The sequence below is a fragment of the Myotis davidii genome, unplaced genomic scaffold (assembly GCF_000327345.1).
Source record: "Myotis davidii unplaced genomic scaffold, ASM32734v1 scaffold133, whole genome shotgun sequence".
Lineage (NCBI taxonomy): Eukaryota > Metazoa > Chordata > Mammalia > Chiroptera > Vespertilionidae > Myotis > Myotis davidii.
The window spans coordinates 1825946-1847680 of record NW_006284732.1 but is presented as its reverse complement, the minus strand read 5'-3'; the positions used below and the strand labels follow the sequence as shown (position 1 = coordinate 1847680).

The 21735-nt window shown below is 36.7% G+C and overlaps 1 protein-coding gene across 1 annotated transcript in view; it reads left to right on the top strand.

The window, feature by feature from the left end:
• Positions 1–21735, top strand: part of MBNL2 (muscleblind like splicing regulator 2) — a 172958-nt gene that overhangs the window by 134565 nt on the left and 16658 nt on the right. The window contains exons 6-10 of the mRNA XM_015557598.1: positions 3655–3660; positions 4430–4484; positions 5116–5269; positions 13585–13620; positions 14914–15008. Of these exons, the coding sequence (XP_015413084.1) occupies positions 3655–3660; positions 4430–4484; positions 5116–5269; positions 13585–13620; positions 14914–15008 (346 nt within the window). The remainder of the gene's footprint in view (positions 1–3654; positions 3661–4429; positions 4485–5115; positions 5270–13584; positions 13621–14913; positions 15009–21735) is intronic.

Here is a 21735-nt window from a genome sequence, read left to right as displayed (position 1 = left end):
TGCTTAAGAGAGTGGGGAACTGAGCAATAGACCGCATCTTGGGAGAGCAGACCCTGGAGCAGAGAAGTAGCAACAGGTGACCAGTCAATGACTGACTCCTCCCTATTCCCATTGTTTTCCTCTTTTCATTTAGTTATCAGGGGGGCCAAGGGATTTGCTGAAAACTTTCTCTTCCTAAGTGAAATTTTACACAGAACACCAAGTCATGACAGAGATGCAAATGGAGCTGTACTGGCTGGTGCTTAAAAAATAAATGAGTAATTAAATAAAATAAATAAATAAATAAATAAATAAATAAATAAATAAATAAACAAGCAAAGGCTGTAACCGAGCATCCAGAACTTGAGTCACTTTCCTGTCCCTTAGAGACCAACAGGCACCTCCTTATCAGCACTTGGGGGCCTGTCATGGTCCCAGACTCCTGGGCCCCACCCCAGATTTTAAAATTCAAATGTTAGGTGTTTTGTATGCACATTAACATTTGAGGAGCACCTGTCTAGAGTCCCAGTGGTCGGCAAACTCATTAATCAACAGAGCCAAATATCAACAACACAACGATTGAAATTTCTTTTGAGAGCCAAATGTTTTAAACTTAAACTATATAAGTAGGTACATTGTTATTAACTTAATTAGGGTACTCCTAAGGCTTAGGAAGAGCCACACTCAAGGGGCCAAAGAGCCGCATGTGGCTCACGAGCCATGGGCTAGACCACTGATCTCAAACTTGGCTGTATTTTGAAATTACCTGAGGGGTCTTGAGAAGTTCAAACATCAGTCACTTCCCCCAAAGTTATTTAGCTGGTCTGGACGTGGCCTGGGCAGTGGCCTTTTTAAAAAACGGATTCTGATGTGCAGCCAAGTTTAAGAACCACTGGCCAAAGTTGAAGAAGGTTCTAATAAATCTGTGTTCATGTGAGATCTCTGGCTCATCAGCAGTCTGCTTGAATACATGCTTCTCTGGGCATGTCAGCTCCATTCTCTAAGACCAGTTTCTCTATACAACGCTGACCAGGGTTGGCACACCTTACACCTCTGAAGGAACAGTGTGCCTACTATAGATAAATGGTAGATGACCTGGGTTAATGGGGATAAAAGAAGAAATGGCCACTTACACAAAAAGGTCATTCTTCAGCCTGTTATCTTTAAATCAAGACTGTATTACTGTGCCTTCCTGCGCATTCTCATGTCATACTCATCAAGACGCATAGACGTTAATGGAGTGAATGTCAGTATGTTTAGTTACCATAGTTTCCTGGATTGTTACATTGTGCCCAAATTTGGAATTCCATCATTTCAGGGAATCTTGCAGCAGCATCAAAGACCACCCAGAGGAATGTAGTTTTAGATCAAACGCCAGCTTCTTTCTGATAATGACAAGGAAATGACTGAATCTGTCATATCTTTTTAGTGACATGAGAGGCTCATTAGAAACCAGCCTAGGTGCACTTGGATAAAGTCAAAGCATTCTTACTCTAGAACTTTCAAACTGTGAAGATAAGCCAGACAGAGCTTCTCTTTGGTAACACGAAGGGTCCCTGATCTTCAAGAGAGCAGTCTTGCTTTACACACAAAAATGGGGCTACGCGGGGAGATACCTATTTTGTAAAACATGTACCGGAACTTTGAATTCCACACTGCCTGTTCACTTCCTTTTGTTCCATGTTAAAGAGGCAGCACTCATTATTGTTGTCAGGGTTTCCTGACTCCTCAGATCTGCTTTTGGCCTGTGATGCCTGACATGGGCCCTTAGTCCGCTGGCCTCAGCCCATAGTTGGATGGTTTCTCGATCCGGTCACAGTAAAATCTGGCTGCATGTGCACCAGCTGGAGAAGGCCCAGCGGGGGCAGAGGATGTAAATGGTAAGGCCAGCAAGAATGAATGCCACGTGTCTGGCACATAGTAGGAGCTCAATTAAAGAGAACCTTTCTCTGCATAGGTGACTAAGGAAGCTCCCAAGATGTACTGGGTTTGGTGATCTCTAAAGTCTGTTCTAATACTAAAGATCTTTCAATAATAGTAAATAATATCAGTCAAATAATATCCTCTACATCAGAACATCTGTGTCCTAGAATGCTGTGTTATAACATGATTATTCATCCATACAGATTTCTAAATGCAATCTACTCGTGTGCCTCAAAGTGTGAGCTGTGTGAGATATTACTATGTATGCTTGATTCTCCCAGAAGACAAGCTGTTTGCATCTAGCAAAGATAACCTACAATATGGAGTGGTAGAAAAGAAGATGCTCATTATCCAGCTCAGTTTAGAGATCTGCGTTTCTTTACATTTCTAGATTATTATAATTTCTGTGACAATTACGTATCAGAAAAAAAGAAAACATGTACCTCCCCGGAGAAATATTTAATATTTCCTTTTCTACTTAGAGACTTCATTAAATGATTCTTTCTTAAATCAAAATGTTGTTCATCAATATTCTTCTAGTTAACATATCTAGTTAGCATAAAGATCAACCTAACAGTGGGTGTGTTCTATAACTCCTGAGGACTGAAAAAGTGAAGGGAAGAATTGAGGTCAAAATGACCTTGAGTTTACCATCCAGTTAATGTTCTCAGTGCACTCGGAGAACACACTATGTAACCTTATATAATTAGCACAGACTAAGTTAAGCTAAAGAAAATGCATTATTTAGCAATATAAAACTATACAGGCATGAAAGAGTTTAAGTAAAAGGGGTGTCATGGAAGCTACTTAATGGAGAATTTACATTGGAGGAAAGAATATTCAGTATAAAGAAGCTTTCTTATTATAGAGCTTATTGGTTTATAAAAACCTTCACAATTTTACTTTTAGAGCAATGATTTCATATTTGATGGCCTCTATTGAGACTGCCATCCAAAACATTTTCTCCATTGCCCATTCTAAACCTCTTCTATAGTCCTTTCCACTTTATTTCTAGCTCTTTCCCCACCCCATACCTCTTCTATGGAATGATTTTCTATCATTTCTATACTTTTAATCCTGAATCATCAAATGATGATAAACAACCCTTTATTTTCCAAGGAAAATATCATTTACTGTTTCCCACTTTGAGAGTTTAGTACTATTTTAATTTATTTCAAATGTCATAGTTCGAATTCAGAACTTTAGAACATAACATTTATATTTGTTATACAAACCTTAGGGATTTACTTATTGTGCTAACCATTAAAAATGGGTACTTCATTTTTTATTTGCATTGGAGTTATTCTTTTAAATTTGTTTATTTTCACAGAATTTCATCATCAAATTTTTAGATTTTTTTACAATTACCAAGGAATAGAAAAAAATTTCATTGTGGTCTAAATCAATCAATATTTGTTGTTATTTCAACTGTTTAAATGAAACTGTCTTCCCAAAAGTATGATTATAGATACTATTTCACTTCTATTATTTCAAGCAGTACTTTGCCATTTTTAGCTGTTTGTTCTTTTTGGCTATTGTATTTATTCTAGAGTTCCACATCTCATTAACTGGGTTGGTCGCTAATTGTAGTTAACTGTACAAGTAGAACTATTAAATATAAATTATTTTGATAGCTGAAAACACTAAATACCTTTTTTAAAGGTATTTTATTAGTATAATCCGGTAAGTTGTTTGAGATAAATTGAATTCTAATTTCAAATATAGTGGAAAACTTAGAATGGATGATAAGTTAGTCATTAGAAACAGTACAATAGAATAAAAGAGAGAAATTTGAGAAACTTACTATTCAAATTCAAAATTTGTTAAATTTGGAACCTTATTCCAATCCATGCTAGCAGAGTGAAGAGAAGAATTGAGACAATTATCCACATGATTCAGACAAAAAATTAAGATCCAAACCCAAACAGTTTTGCCTAAATAATCTTGTGTTTGAATATTTTTTTGCCTGAATTTTTTTGTCTCAGTTTGCCACTTCATTTTGTTAGGCTAGATCTTCATTAAAAATTATTTTTATGCAATTTAAGATATTATATTTTTTTACTTGGGTTCTATATATTTCGCACATTGATTATTTAATATTTGAAAACTAACTTATCAGAAGTTCTTCAATCCTATGACCCTTAAAAGTTTTGCTTTTTTTTTTCTGAAGCAATATAAAAAATGCTTATGGTGTGTATGCAAGCTGCTGTTTTGATTAACTTTCCTGAATTTCAAACATCTATATTTTACTCTCTTATATGCTTTTAACTAAGGTATAGTAGATGCATTTTTGCTTCAATACTAATTTAAGGTGTAATATTCATTTCTTTAGAGAACATTTTTGTTGTTGTGCATGCCTAGTGTTTTGTACGTTGTATATTGCATTCAGAATATTTTTTTCCTTCTCACCTATCCACAATGCAATGCCGTTCCCATGATGCACCTCTGCTTGCTGTTTACCTGTATGTTAATTCGCTTGAATCCCATTGGCCCACTGCCATCATGTGCTCGCTGCCTGTTATTAAAAGACTCAGTCGACTGCCAAAGCAATGAAGCGACCTCTCGAAGCATCTGTAGACCTGGTACTTTGACCTTTCACCTTTCGCTTTGCATGTAGCCTTTCAGAGAACCATCTGAGATTTGTATTACTTGTAAAATATTGGTTGCAAAAAAATCATTATTATTAATTAATGAAAAATTCAATAAGGTGTTTAGCCATCTCATTTTCATATATAATATGTAAAATAAATTAATCCTAACAAATGTTAATACCTTTTCCAAAAGAGTAAAGCAAATTTAAATTACTTGGCTCAGAAGATGCTTATTATAATTCTTATTAACATTTAAATTCAAGAAATGATCATTTAGTTAAAGTAAAAAATAGAATTAATGATAACACAAATGCTTCTTTCCTTCCTTAGAATAGTTTAACTCATTTAAAAAGCTGGAGCCATTTTTTGTTGTTGTTGCTTGATAGTTTTTCTTTTCCTTAGTTGAGATGCTACTGTTTTGGATTACAGAAATCATGCTTTCGCTCTCAATAACGAATTCTCACTCATTCGACATTGCCGCTGTTTAAATTAAGGTGCATGGCACAGGCATCTCCTTAGCTGTCATTTAAAAAAAAAAAATGTTGCAATTGATGATCTCTGTGGACACTGAAGTTGTATTTACTTTGAGTTATACATATCATGTCCGATTCTTCACTTATAGGCCTTTCCACCTGGTGCTCTTCATCCTTTACCAAAGAGACAAGCACTTGAAAAAAGCAACGGTGCCAGCACGGTCTTTAATCCCAGCGTCTTGCACTACCAGCAGGCTCTGACCAGCGCACAGTTGCAGCAACACACCGCGTTTATTCCGACAGGTATGTGCCCTGACCGTTCCAAGTCCTGTGTCTGTGTGCCCTTCTGGTCATGTGCTTTCTTCTCATTCCTCTAAGCTGTTTGGTGGCATCTAATTTGCTTTTAAAGGTACAATAAATACAGCCTGAAACTCATCATTGTCCTAGCTATCTATATATATATATATATATTTGCCTTGCTTGGAATGATAGCTATGGACTGTTAGGATTCTAAAGCCAAATATTTTATACAGTCAAGTGACAGATTAAACCCGTAAGAAGCAAATAGCCTAAGCCTTTTGGTTTCTTGTATTTACACACATGTTGTGTAAAATTGTTTATGTAAATAAGACCTTCTATGTGTGACAATTGAAATTTGTCATTAACCCTGAATGACTTTAAAAAAAGCGATTCCTATAAATACTAACCTTTTCTTTTCTATTCCTATTCAGAGCACTAAAAAATGAGGCTATTCAAATTAAAGCAATCCTCTACTCATATTTTTACATCCATTCTATCTCTTTCACCATTCTTCTCAACTTCCACCACGTTTACAATACAGAGAGCCAATGCCTGATAATATTAGATACTAAGATGCATTAACTCTATCATTCCACTAAAAGATGAATCATTTTAATCATAGAATCTTGAAGTTGAAAGATTATTAGTGACCTCATCCAGTTTATTGTTTTACAGATGAGAAAACTGAGGTGCCCCCACACCCCCCGCAAATGTGAAATGACTTGCCAAGATGGCACAACTAATGAAAAAAAAAGAGCTAAAACCTAGTTTTTCTATGATCGGTTCAATTTACATGACAAGACATTCCCTGGGTCTCCATGTGTGGAGACCACAGAGTTCTCCTTTAAAGCTTGGTATAAACCATCAAATATAAGGAACAAAAGTACAATGCATGTCAACCCTCCTCCATTTCTTACCCACCTCCCCGACCACAGACTTACATACACCATACACAGAAACAAGGAGCCACCATAAATTGACTGTGGTTTTGACCTTTAGTCTGTGTTAGAATCAGAAGCAGGAATAATAGTCTCATAATATTTTCTAGAGTGTCAAAAAAACAAGCAAAAAACACCAACCAGAGAGTGACTTAGCCCTTAGTGAGAAGACTGTCCATTGTGTTCTTAGTTTCAAAGTCAAAATTTTCATTCCATGATAGTAACTTAAAGGTAAATGTAAATGAGTAACAATTTTATCAAAAAGAGTTTGTTGATCCTAATCCATGTGGTTGGACTTTTCAGGTTCATTATCTATTTGCTTAAATCTCATAGTATATCAACAGTTAACATAGGAGGGAGTTGAATAAGTATTTCTATGTATTCTTTGTATGAAGTCTATACTTTGAAATGAATTACAACCTGTTATAACAATATATTTTATAGTAAAAATATAAATTACAAGTAAAATGGTTCTTAGTATTTAGTTTTCTTATTTTAGTTCTGCTCTACTCTTAAAAAATGTTCATAGACCTGTAGAGTCAGTCTCTAAGTCAGCACTTATTAGGGCTTCACTTTTGTTTATTACAATCTTAATTAGTGCCACTTCAGTGCAGTAATAGCACAGCAGTGTCTGTACATGCAATCCATTGGATATGACATGTTTGTAAAATAATTACTAGAAGGTAAACTTACCTCAGGGTCCTGTGTGATTTCTACAAATGCCTTATTTTATAGACCCCATCACTAGATATTTTAGGAGAAAAAAATAAGGAAGAATATACTGAGGGGAAAAACATAAAAAGACAAGTCTATTTCTGAAGACTGGATGATAATGCCACTACCATTTCCTGGGCATGTCTATATAAATCCTGGAGCTAAGCCATGCAAAAGACTGAAGCCCTCTAATTCATATTTAACACTTCAATCCAATAATGATTGATTTGCTAAAGCACTGAAAGAATGCTCATCTTAAAATGGTTCACCTGGAAACCATTTAAAGACTTCCAAAGCAAGAATGAATATCATCCCTTATTCAATGACTTGATTATTATTGATGAAATGAATTGCATTGAGGACCAATAGGCTGAACTGGCTGCTATGGTTGTGCACTTCTGCCCTCTGCTGGATTCTTTAAGAACTGTTTAAGTGTGTCCAGCAACCCTCAACTGAGTGGACTGTTGGAAGCCAAGTTCACTTAATTCTGTGAATTATACATGTTTCCAACTATAACATTATATTAATATCATAGTTAACAAAGATGTACATCTCATTTTCTGAAATGGCATTTCAACTTCTAAGAAGTTTTCACATGTTTCTCTTAAACGATGAAAGATAAAATAGTTTTATTACAAAAGAATTAGTAGCATAATCTTCCCCCCCCACTTACATCCATAGCATAATTTCAGTGTTATTGTGCCTCTAGTTTTTATTTTAGGCTTTCTTCCTCACAAATCACATTTTCAGCCTAATTTTTAAATGATAATGGTAATTTTCATTGTTAATCATCATTGTTTGAAATCTCTTCAAATTAAGTGATGGTGTTCAAAAGTATTTTTTTGCGACTTAGTAGGTGGTGGGCCCATTATTTTTAAAATGACACATTTTGATTTTTCAATAAACACTTTAACAATTGTCGTAAATATGAAACAAAAAGCATTTTATGTTCTCCCGGAGGTTGCCCTTAATTGACAGGTCATTCATAAGTGAAGTTTTTGTTATGCTACTAAAATTCTCCCATTGACACAATGTGAATTTGGATTTCAGAAATTCTGCCTTCAGTCTTTGGAGATATTAACATAAAATATTATGTAAAATATGGGATTCTTCTCCCAACCTTGCTAATATAATTATCACCCTGGTTGATGCGCTAGCACATTTTCAGTGGGTGGGAGTTTTCCTTTTATTTATTTTTTGTTTTTTGCTTTTTTTCCCTTTTTTTGATAGAGATTATTTTAACCTAGTAGTTATACTTTTTCTTTGCTATGTTAGGAAAGTGGCAAAAACCACACACATTTACAAAAATAGTAGCATACTAGTTCTTGGCATTTCTCTGACAGGTTTATTCTGAGTTACTGTAAGTGTTCTTATAGACATTATCACATTATTCTTCAAGATAGTTCTGCCAGTGCCAGGCATAATTATTTGCATTTTGCAGATGGAAAAACTGAGGCTGTGTCTATGCTGCAAAGTGTGATATATAATTAGTGGAATTATCCAGATAATTCTGACTCACAGATTCTAGAGTTGAAATGTTTGTGCAATGGAAGCAGAAAACATTTGAGGCTGTGTTGATGAGAATTAGTGCCTTTGCGAAATTCTTCAGCCAATGAGAACAAAGATGACCCACTGACCCCCCCTCCTTGACTTATTTCATTATATTGGAAATATGGAATAAGTAGAACATGGAACGGTGGTAGCACAAATGTTGCCTAGTGATCAGAAACCATAATGTTACGTAAGGTTATCACATATCTTCATGAAAGATTAGTCAGTGTGTAGCGGAAACTATATCTATATAAAAACACAGCAAAATTTATATGTCCTATTCAAGTTGGTAAACAGTAATTGAACACATAATGTGCTCTGGGTTCCAGAACCAATAATGAGGATACAAATGAGTTCAGAACTAGAAAAAAACAAAAACAAATGGAAGACAAAGCATGGCCTTCATTAGGATATGAGCACAGCTGTTTGAGAGTGGAGGAGAAAAAGGCATGTGCCGTGACTGGTTGACAAAGGATGAGGAGAAAGAAAGACTTTCCATAGCAGAACTTTGCTTAGCACTTTATAAGGAAGATTTAACTAATGATAGAAGAGCATCCCTGATAGGGGGGTACAGCATGGGTTGGGCAGAATGTACTGAGAAATAGCAAGTGGTCCACTGTAGCTACAATGTAAACTACATAAGGGACTGTGGATGGGTGGGGAGATCAGCGTGGAATGAAAAGGCAGAGATGGGGCTAGGAAGCAAGATCAGGACCAGATGTGTTCCGATATTCATATCACTTTTAGGCCACGTGGAGATCGCGGTTCATCAAATTAATGTGGCTGAGCATTCCAGCCATAGCCTGAACTGGAACCAATGTGATGTGTCCAATCCTAGCCCAGTATGGTGGCAGGAGCTGCTGCTGACGGTTTGCAAACGAATGACATTCACATGCACGACACAGGAAAGCCCTCCAAGAAAGCCCCTCCTTATTGGAATGCAGAGACATAACATGGAATTTTTTAGGGATAACTTTGAATCCAGCCACAATTGATTTAAAATGAAGTCATTCACAAACTGGGTACTTTAAATAAATTTTAGGAACAAATTGCTCCCATCACACTTTCACGAATGGCTGAGAACATTCATTCAACCAATTGTCTATCTACTGTGTAGATAGACCTAGACAGACATAAACAAACCCTGTTCTCCCAGAGGACAAGACGGATATTCAATAAGTGAGAAGACAGATGGATATTCAAGAAATACCCATAGAAATATATATTAAAAATTGCTATTAGTACTATGAATGAAAAAGTAAAGAGTTCAGTAAGATTTAAAATAGAAAGCTGATTTAAACGGCATATGGAGGTAGGTAAAAGAACAATTGAACGACTTTCTAAAGAAGTGACATGTACCATTAAACCTGGAAGATGAAAAGAATGGGGTAAAGATTATTCTAGTCAGAAGGGACAGCTTACGGGAATCTCAAAAGTAGGACAAAGATGTGCTGTGTTTAGTTCAAAGAAATGAAAGGCTGTTTCATCAATCGAAAATCAATAAACTTCAACCTGTTCCCTAAAGGAAAAAGAAAGAAATGAAAGACTAAACTGTCTGGGTCGTGATTCTAGGGGGACTGGGGTATAGGACAAGCTGGGGAGGTAGTCAGGACAGGACCATAGGTGGCCTTTATCCTAAAAGCAATGCGAAGGCAATGAGTCGTTTCCAGCAGAGAAGTGAACTGAGCTGTATTCGGAAAGGTTTACTCTGCCCACAGAGTGGAGAATGGACCAAGCCAAAGACAAGGAGGGAAGCAGGAAGACCAGTTAGGCTATTATTGCATAGCTGAGCCTAGAGCCAATAGTGATCAAAACTTGAGAAATGGCAGTAGAGATGGACAAACAGACAAATACAAGGCACATTTTAGAAGCAAGGTAGCTTTACTTATAGGTGAGTTGGACCAGGAAGTTTCACAAGGGGAAGTGGCATCAGGCATAGCTTTCATTTTAAGCTACAGTTACTACATAGATGGCGATGTCCATTTAGCATTTCCTGAGGTGGAGAAACATTCTGTGGGAAAGATCAATGTTTGGACATGAGAAATTCAAGACACTTGTCAGACATGCAAGTTGAAAGGCCTGGTGAGCAGATAGATAAAAAGACCTGGAGCTTAAAGGAAAGAACTGGGAAGGATAGATAAATCTGGTAGCTTGATCTCATAGATAGTATTTAGATCCTGGATTGAATAATATTATGAATTGAATGATATACCAGGGAAAAGTAGAGCAGATGAAAAAAAACTAGAACTGAATATACATATATTCACACACACACTGAGTGACCAGATTATTATGACAACCTGACATTTGTAGGCAAATTAGCCATACACTGCATCATATGGAATATGGAAGCCGAAGGCCTGTTCGAACACCTTTGCTGTCTGCAGTTACCAAGATAAAACGTCTCCAATTCGCACAGGAACACAAGGATTGTACAGTCGAGCATTGGAAAAAAGTCATGTGGTCCGATGAATCACGTCCAGTTGCATCATGCAGATAGCAGAGTGAGAATTTGGCAGAAACAGCATGAAAGCATGCACCCCATATGCATGAGTACAACCCTTCAAGCTGGTGGGGGCAGTGTTATGGTTTGGGGCATGTTTTCGTGGCATGATTTGGGCCCTTTAATTCGTGTGGAACAACATCTGAATAGCACAACATACCTAAGTATCATTGCTGATCAAGTTCATCCTATCATGTTGATGGCATATCCCAATGGAGATGGCTTCTTCCAACAAGACAATGTGCCATGCCACAGTGCTCGTATTGTGCAGGAGGGGTTTTAAGAACATGAGGGAGACTTTACCTGGTTTAGGTGGCTCCCCACAATCACTAGATCTCAATCCAATTGAGCATTTGTGAGACAAAGTTAAAAGAGCCATCAGGCAGCTGGTTCCACAACCATCAAATCTCACAGAACTGGACAGTGCTATTCATCAGGCATGGTGTCAGATTCCTCGCATCACCTTTCAACATCTCATGGAGTCAAAGCCAAGAAGAATCGCTGCAGTACTGAAGGCAAAAAGTGGCCCAATGAAGTACTGCTGGGGTGGTCATAATAATCTGGCCACTCAGTGAATTTTTGTTTATCAGTTTATAATCTGTGTGTGTGTGTGTGTGTGTGTGTGTGTGTGTAGAGAGAGAGAGAGATGAGTTAGAAAATGTAAGAAAAAAGTAGTTTTCTATGGATGGAGTAGCCAAGTGCTAAATGCTACTGAGGTCAGAAAGTTAGGTGAAGATGAAAGAGTTCTTACTGATTGCTGAAATATGGACATCTTTGGTGGCATTAGCAGTTTGAATAGAGAGGCCAAAATGAAAGCCAAATTGGAGAGGATGGAAGAATAATTGGGGACAAGGAAGTGAAAATTTGTGTAGGTAACTTTTGAAAAATTTGATTGTAAAAAAGATTAGAAAGATAAGGTTGGAGAAAAATCAGAAATGTCAGGAACAGGATTTTGAGGTGTTGGGGTCTGTGTGTATGTTATTTTTATTTTTTTAAATATATTTTTATTGATTTCAGAGAGGAATGGAGAGGGGGAGAGATAAAAACATCAATGATGAGAGTCATTGGTCATCTGCCTCCTGCATGCCCCGCACTGGGGATCAAGCCTGCAACCCGGCATGTACCTGCCCTGACCAGGAATCAAACTGTGACCTCCTGGTTCATAGAGAATTGAACCATGACCTCCTGGTTCACAGGTTGATGTTCAACTACTGAGCCATGCCAGCTGAGCTATGTGTGTATTTATAATTGGATATATTGTCATGTTTGCTTAAAGAATTCAGTACTAGTCCAGTTAAATAACCTCTTTTCCTGACCAGTTAATATTAGCCTGATCAAAATGCAGACCAGGCAAAAAGTCTGCCTCAGGTATAAACAGTTCAGCAGAGAGAATAAAGACCTAAATATCTCAGCTTCTGCATCTGGTATCTCAGAAGGAAGTTCTAAACCTAAGTGGGCACACCTACATTCATTACATATGATGCCCAATCTTAAATTACCTAAATCCTTGTATTGCTTTGATTTTCATCCTAAGGAACTAAACCAGAAGGACACAGTTATTTTAATACAGTTTGGGTTTTGTTCGTTTTTTCAGTCCTCCACAATATACACTAGTATTTGTGGTCATGTTTTTCTGATTGAAGAACATTAATAAGACCACCCACAGCCAAGGCAATTATTCCCAAGGAAGGGCTAAAATCCTCCCTCCCCACCTCCCACTTACCCACTTAGACATCAACTTGACATTTCCTAGGAATTTTGCCAAAGGTCCCCATCAGGGATCACCTAATAGCAAGCTATGACAAAGATTCCTAACCCTGGTTCTACTCCGCCCCAATTCTGCATTCTTTTGCCTCTACAGTGTTTAGATTTATTGCTAGGCACCACTCCTTTGTCATAATGAATGTGGTAGCAGAAAATAGATCCCATACACATCCAGGTGATTCTGCCATGGGAACCTCAGTCTTCCTACATTGTAGGGCTTTTAAGCAGTAATCTAAAATTCACCTGACCTACAAGCCTTTGATTTGGAGGATCCAGAGTCTTTAACTATTGAGTGTTTTTATTATCATATTGTTATTGACACAAAACACTTTGCGACCAAACAAGCAAACTATAATGCAACAAGGTCAGCATAACTCTGTGCGTACAAAACCTGAACTGGATTCAGGAATAGATTCTATTTCTAGCCTTACCTTTGACTCACACTATGCATGACCTTGGATAGTGTTACCATGCCTCAGATTTTTCATCTGTAAAATATCTACTTCTTACCTTGGAGGATTAATTTGATGATATCTGTAAAGTACTTTGAGGTCTTTGAGGAAGGCCACTGCAGCATTATCACATGTCATTCTTAGAATTATGTCAATGTATATGAATAGAAAGTGTGAACAGTAGTCTAAGGAGTGAGCTTTGAGTAATATTGGCTTAAAATAAATCAGATATAGCTGTGTCAGTGCTGAAAATGTGAATAACGCTAAAAGACTGTGTTAACTAACCCTACTTATTTCTGGTTGTGCTTCAATCTCACTTTGAATGTTAACTCTAAACCGCTAACCTGTTTCTTTCCCTTTATTCACTTTTTCCACCTACCATTGCATGCCATGCAGGGTCAGTTTTGTGCATGACACCCGCTACCAGTATTGGTAGGTTTCAACCTTTTTTTATTTGTCTTTTATATTATGTATAATACTTCACTTGCTTGAAATTTATTTCAGAGGTGGTAGAAATGCTTTAGGAAATGGTAGACCTGAAGGCTTATTTGGCTTTAGAGTTAATGTATAGGTTTGTTAAATGTACTTGTCTATTTAAGAAAATGACTGCTTTGATGTGACTAGAACAGCCACTGTGCTAGGACAACCACTACAAAACATAAAACCACAAGTATGAGTCTGTTTTTAAATGATCTGTATTTTGTTTTTCTTTATAGTTTACATGGTTTAGCAAAAGAAAAAAAGCTTGATCAGAGAGGCAGGCTGATTTCATCAATGTTTTAAAGTTTCATGGTGGTGTGCCTTTATCTCCTCTTTGCTGTGTGTTAGAATTATCAGAGTTTCCCAGAAGTATTTATTTTTTAAAAATTATAAATGGATGTATTTTGAAAACAAATATCTGGCCTGCCTTGCTTATTATTCGTTTTAATTTTAAGTGTTGATTTATTTGCAATGAATATTTATACATTAGCATCCCCTTGGTATATTAACCTTAATAGTATATAGTTATCCCCATACATCCCAGCGCCTTGGTGCAAAAGCCTGTCTTTAGGACAATGAATCCGTTCCATTTAGAGTAAAGGAAAGTAAGCCTTGGCAAAACTTGTCTGGCTATTTCGTAGTAACTGTGTTAAAATATACATCAAGGCCATGATGTTTGCTCTATAGTTTATTGACTCATATAAACCATAATCCCTGGTAATTTCAGTTCAAACAAGTAGCCCCAAATTGACCAAAAAACAATTTTTTTCAACTTAATCACAAATTCTGAAGAATATCATATCCCAAATTAGGCCTACATATTGTATCTTTGATATTTTGGAAGTATGATTAACCATGACTATCATATACTATTACTTAATTGGACATTACATTTCACGTGTTTAGAAGCAACCTTTATTACAAACACTATAGACTCTGAATTGGGAATGATCTATTGTTAGAAGTAAAATGTTTGTAAATACATCAACCAAAGTAATCTGCTTTGGCCTTTCTGGGAATCACTGATTATGTTTTAAAACTTCCTTTAATTGTACTTGTAATAAGCTATTTTCCCTTTTTTATTTCTCTCCCATGCTTCCTTGCTTTGCATTGTGATTGCATGCCATCTGCTGGTTTAACCCATGATGGCTTGCTGCTCTGATATTCACCATGCCAAAATACCACTTCTATTACCATAATGCTACACCCTCCTGTTCATTGCTCCCATGGTTCCCCTCCTGAAAGTACCCATGATGCACAGCGCTACGTCAGCCACTGTCTCTGCAGCAACAACTCCTGCAACAAGTGTCCCCTTCGCAGCAACAGCCACAGCCAATCAGGTTTGCTCCTTTTAAAGCTTTCTTTCACAAATCCCAAACTCTAAATGAGTGCTGATATTTAAAAAAAAAATTCTCGGTGAGAATTTTTTTTTCATGTTTATCCATCAAATTTTATTTTTTTAATTAGTTTATAGCAAGCATTTATGGACAGGTTGCACTTATTTAGAGTTAACATTTACTGCAAATAATGATGTAGCTATGTTTTGTGTTGCACTGTTTGTTTTCGTACCTAATATTGTGTAATTAACCTGACAGGCTTAAATTCCTTTTAGTACAGCATTATGTATCCAGTGGTTTGTGAATCGCCACAGAGAAATTACAAAAGCTCTCCCACAGGTGCTTCAAAACTGGCTAATTTTGATTCAGTTCAATTCAGACCCTATCCGTCTGTTATGGAGGAAAACAATTCTCCTCCCCTTTTTCTGTAGTTTCAAATTTGAGGTCTGAATGATTCTTGTTAACATTTCACCTTGGCCATATGTGCTTCCAAACTCACTTGGTTCCCACTTTACAATCTGTTCAGATACCAGCATAAGAGCCAAACTATTGGAAGAAGAGGACTTAGAGGCACTGAGTTCACAAAGGCTGGATATAACTGTTTAGGGACGTTTAACTCTGTTGGTTTAATGCATGTGCCAATAAGACATGGATGTAGTATTTTTCAGTGAGGGCCAGTTGGCTACTTCCCATCCCCTAGTCACAGGTTGCCTGCAATCCTGACCACAGCAAACAAGTGCTCCTGGTTTGGGGATGCACATGAGGATGAGTCAGCATAAACTCTTACCTGGCCTAAAAAAACACTTTACTTTGCATTTCAACCCTTCATAGAAGAGCATTTTGGTTTTGGTTTTAGTTTAGTTTTGTTTTTGGCTTATTGTGGGGTTGTGTTTTTTTTTAGATAAAGTCAACATAGTGACAAAAAATGAAAAGAGATCTAGGAGTAGGCTGCAGGGAGGTTCAAGCTAATGAGAAAAACTAGTGTCAGGGCATAAATGGCAGATTTCAGAATGCATTCTGCAGGTGGGAAGGGCTGATTCTCACTCTTCCCGAGGTCAAGTGAATAAGCGATTCCAGGGCTATAGGTTTCATCACTAAAAAGATAGGTGTGAATGCACTTCAATGAAGGAATAAAAATAAAATCCCATGACAGCTCTTACTGTGCCCTACACATTGTGACAAAACAGGAAAGAATGAGGGAGAGAGGAGAGGCCATGTGGGCACTCAGAGGCTAATGCAAACTATTGACAGTTCTTCATCTTTACTCACTGCCTCCAAAATGCCAACTGACCTCTAAAGAATTTTAAATCAGCTTCAAAACAGATATAACAAAGAGAAATAAATAAGTTTCTTAGCTGGGAAGATTTTTTAAAGTATTAGGATGGGAGCCAGGAGAGGCAGTTTTCATTATTAGGTTCAGAGCATCTCTTTTCACTTGCTCATTCTTAATAGGAGAGCTGGATGCCAGTTTCTTTTATGTGTAAGCCCTGCCTTCTTGAATCATGTTTTTGTGAGTTTTTATACAATTTTTGTTACAAAGTCCCTTCATAGGAAAACAAGTTTGAAGTATAATAGAGTAGCATTGGTTATCAGAGTAGTATGGAATTTTACCTATACTTTATGGCAAGTTAAGCACCTCTAATACAGAAAGATCTTTTTTAGGAATGGAAAGGAAGTCAAGATAAAGAAATAATTTTGAGTTTTAGGATAAATTACTTTTATTATGATAAATACTTGATTGCATATCATAAATATTTTTTTCAGCCAATTAATTTCTTTGGCTACTTTGAGTGATTATATACATATATGTAGGTTTATTTATATGTGTAGGGAGATGGGGTAAAAAGTATGAAATATTCAGAAGCTAAAATATATCATTTCACAGCAGAGTGTAATTGGGAAAGAAACTAACAAGTTTAATTTCAATTAAGTCAAAAGAAATATGATTCAAAGAGTGCCTGACAGTAGCTTCAAGAACCCCAGAGTCTGTGTTTTGTAGTGTTGAATGTAATAGTTGCTGGATTACACTTCAGTGATGATGGGAAATCCTGTAGCAGCTCTTGATGAAGTTCTGCTTGCACATGGAAACCACAGGAAAGAAATAGTAGTAAACATAAATTTTCAGATATGATATTCTATTTGTATTTTCAACAAGTTTCAAAGAACCAAGCAGCTACCAAAGAACTTGGAAATTCTGTTTAGTGCCCAAGAATTCAGAATTCAGAGATTGTTGATGACTGTGAAGTGACAAGCTTATCCCCTTGATATTTCACCCTTTAAACTCTAAATGAATCCTATCCATGTGAATTATATGTGATTTAAATGAAATGAATTTCAGTTCCCTCATTTGTGAAAAGATTAGAACGAGATCTCCTTGAAACCCCTTCCAGCTCTAGGATTGAATAAACCTACGGTTCCCTAGCTGTTACTCTAGGCCCAGTGTAGGAGATTATAAAGGTAGACACAACCAGAACAGAGAGTGGTACTGACTCAGAGTTCAGTGGATGATAAGCCTTCTGCCTTCTTTCCCTTCATTGAGAGATCTGTCTTTAACACAAAATGTGGAAGGGTTTTGACAGTTTTTCAATTCATTTGATCAACTTAGACTGTCAGTTCAAACAGTTCAAATCTCATAGGTATTTGTAATTAGACACAAGTTGTTCGCAGAAGAAGGAAGATAGACCAAAACATCCCATGGCAGATCCTCCAGTTCAGTGTTTCTTTACATGTTACCCCTGGTGAGTCAAGATGAACAAGCGACAAATCTATAAACTCTATCCTCAGGGCTTAATCAAAGTGCCAGCGATGACAAAATCCAAATACTTCTAGGAAATATAAAATAATTTTTTGGTTATTTACCTGCCAGTAGATATGTAAACAAAAATACAGTAAACAAATTTACTAACAGCTATTTCCTATTAGTAAATTAAGGTCTTTGGGCCTTCATATACAAATTATAGCTAATAATAATAATAACAGTATTCTTATTATTTACAAACTACTTATTATGTAAAAGATAGTCTAAATGGTCTCTCTCATTTCATATATATGATATGTCATATCATATGTTTTATATTAAATGAGAGAGGATACTTATATATAGATACACTCCATTCTTACAACAGTCTTATAAGTATGGTTATCATCATCCCCATTTTGTAGATGGTAAAACTGAAACAAAGTTTAACTACCTTAGGCAAAGATAAACAGCTAATAAATGGTCTTGGAATTTAGTCCCAGGCAGTTTGTCTCCTGAGGGCTTGCCGTTAACCACCATGCTCCACTGCTTCTCTCTATAATTTTAAATACACAGAAGTCACTTCTCCCACAAGTAAAACTATTTTTTGAATGAGACCCAATAGCAGTTGCTATAGGAGAAAATGGAAGGAGTCTTGCTAATGCAGCTCAAATAAAGATGAATCCTAAACTAGGAGATGAAATAAATTTGAGCATAGCTTCAAGATAGTTATGTAATAGCCAGGTCATATTTAAAAACCATACAATTTAAATGGTATTCTCATTTTCAGTTCTGATTTCCCTTGTTACCAAGCTATTTATGAGATGATTGGCAGAAACTAGGAGTAAAGTCTAGGATAGTGTTTCACAAAATATGCCCATGAACTTGGTTTCACTAAGACAAATGACAAATGACTAATATATATATAGCCATTTAGTAATATTCTGTTTAATACTAGAACCAGTGAGTAGACTGAAAATTATGAATAATTTCTATACAAATAAGATAAGTAAAAAATAAAATACAAAGTAAAAAAAAATTAGTCATTTGTCTTAGTGAAACCAAGTTCATGGGCATATTTTGTGAAACACTATCCTAGACTTTACTCCTAGTTTCTGCCAATCATCTCATAAATAGCTTGGTAACAAGGGAAATCAGAACTGAAAATGAGAATACCATTTAAATTGGCCAATTTAAGCTACTAGCAGATGGTCCAAATGTACAACTCTATAGATGTCTATATTGAAACAAATTTAATCTCAGAGTGTACACTAAAAGAGGTAGAGATAAACAGCTTAGTAACTGGATTACCTAGTTTTTCATATTCTAAAACATTTTATTTAATAAAATGAGAGTATAGATTTGAATTCCTAGAACTTTAATTATTATAGTACCCTAGGCTGTCATTGCTTTATTATTTTTATTTCAAAGCTACAATCTATTTCAAAAGAGGAATTTCCAAATAAATATGTGTTAAGTATTAATTTCTTTATCTATACACAGGATTATTCCGTTTACTGAATCACATCCTGGAATGCCCAATTAAAATACAATTTATATTCTGGGTCTTTCCCTGAACCCCGGCAACTAAATGTACTTTTCCTGAATGTACTAGATGTAATTCCTCTGAATTAATCAAGGACCTTGCCTGCATGATCCTTAAAGCATCATCACTAGATAGAAATAATGACCAGCACAAAGGTGGGAAAGTGTAAAGTTTAGCAGAGAAGAGCTAACAATAGATTGGTCAGAGCTTCAGTTTGCAGGAGTGAATGCCTACAACGTAGGTTTGATTCAGAGTGTGCAGGATTAAATGTCAGGTTACAGGGTTTGGCTCTTATTTGGCCCTTGAAGAGTTTTCAAACAGGATAGGACTCTAGGACGAATGAGAAGACGGTTTCTAGGCAGGAGAGTCTGTGCAGACCATTGAGAGGTTTCAACAAGAGCCTGAACTGGAACTGGGGCAGCTGGAAGGTGACCTACTTTGTCTTGCCTTTGCCCATGACATAGAGAGAGCTACTTTTAGCCACAGAGAAACAGAAAAGTGATTTCATACTATGGCAAAAGCTGTCCAAACAAATGTCACACGACAGAAAAAGAAATGTGGGCTGACATGAAAGATTAACCACAGGAAGGACCTGAACTGAATGCCTTCAAAAACAGCAGCTGGGTGGACTCAGTGGTCAAATGCCTCCAGTGTGCTTACCCTAGCGTGTGGCTCCCATGCCCCTGCCTAAATGAGACTTCAGAGCCACAGAAGCTCAAAGACCTCCAGGCCTTTGCGCAAAAGGAGGAGTCCCTTCAGATTTGGTGCAAATATATATGGCCCATGTTAGAGCTATGTGGACAGCAACTATTCATCTGATTCATTCTGGGTCATGAGTTCATGCTACGAAGAAAAATTCTTACACATTGCATATTAAGATTTTTTTATGCATTACTCCATCACTACCTTTAAAGCTGGTGAGATCAAATTATATTTCTGGCAATATGTTAACCAACACCTCACATCTTCAAAAAGTGACAATTCCTCTTTAAAATGATGACCTGAAGGTCACGTCTTCTGAACCCTCCCCTAAAGATTAAATCCATTTAACAGAAAGTTGGCCTTAGGAAGAGCTTAGTGAAAATTTGTTAATAATATATCATACACCCACAACCCTTTATTTCCTGAAATATTTGACAAGTCAGAAAATCCCATTTTCCAGACATGCCTGATATAAATTCACTATAATCCATTTCAACAATATCTTATCAGAAATGTGAAATAATTACATGCAACCAGATTCATATATTATGCTTTGTCTCACCTGTTACAAATAACTAGACAGGGAAGAGGAAAGTAAATCATGAGATTTTACTTATTTCTCCCATATAAATGTGAATACAACTTCAAAGTTATTTGTGTATACAGATTCTTGGGTATGTAAGTTAGCCTATACCAACCAAGAAATCTAGAAGGTAAGGTCATGTTTCACCCAAACTCTCATCTCAAAGAGTTGTATAAAACATCTATTATTCAAAGCCATCTGTCGGGACTATATTCAGACAAATGCAGGAGGCATTAAACACCCCCATATCCACCATTTGACCAATTTGGAGCCTGTTTCTTCACAAGAAAAACAGTGGTTCTGCAAAGCCCCCATGTGGGAGGAGTAGACTCCTGTCAGGTACCTCTCCTGAAATACTCAGTAACGTGGCTGGCCTCTGTGTGTGGATGATCAAACTGAAGACTCCTTTCTTGGTTTGCTGGTTCCTGGAAACAGATTATAGAAAGCGGCTGGGCCCCAAGTATGTTACACTGCAGAAAGGCCCAGACAGCAAGTGTCAGATCCAACCCTTATGAATTGGCCTCTGCTGAGACAGCTATCTCAGCATCCCACTGCTACAGCTGTTTAGCCACCTGTAATGTCACATTTTGCTGATATTCCAACTATAGAAAGGGTTCTGTTTCAGTAATGGATCTGGTTGCTTTAAATGAAGCAGAATTGCCACATGAAATATTTCGTGGAGAGAGGTAGAAGTGAGTGTGTGTGTGTGTGTGTGTGTGTAGAAGGAGAGAGAGAAAGGAGAGAGAGAGAGAGAGAAGCCTGCTGTATCTCTTCAGGTAAAAAAAAAAACTATAAAAATTACAGTATTTGCATTCAGTTATTAGTTCAAGCTTCTTGGCAATTTGAGTCTAAATTCCATGATGCAGTGTGGCTAGGGCACTGGAATCCAGACTTGCTAATGTGCTCAAAATTTTTTAGAGGAGAGGTGGGAGGGGTACTCCGTCTTGGGTGAACTGGGCTCTATGAGAGCCCTATAGAGGCAGATTACTTTTTCTCTTCAAGAAAGCAGAAAACAAGAAGACAATAGACCTTTTATTTTCCTGCCTCAGAAGCAGCTGCTTTGCAGGTCTGCCATGAGGTTAAATTAATAAATGTATTTGCAGATTCTCTAAGGAAAGGCTAAGTTATATAAGTGTTGTAATCTAGTACATTTTCATTTCCT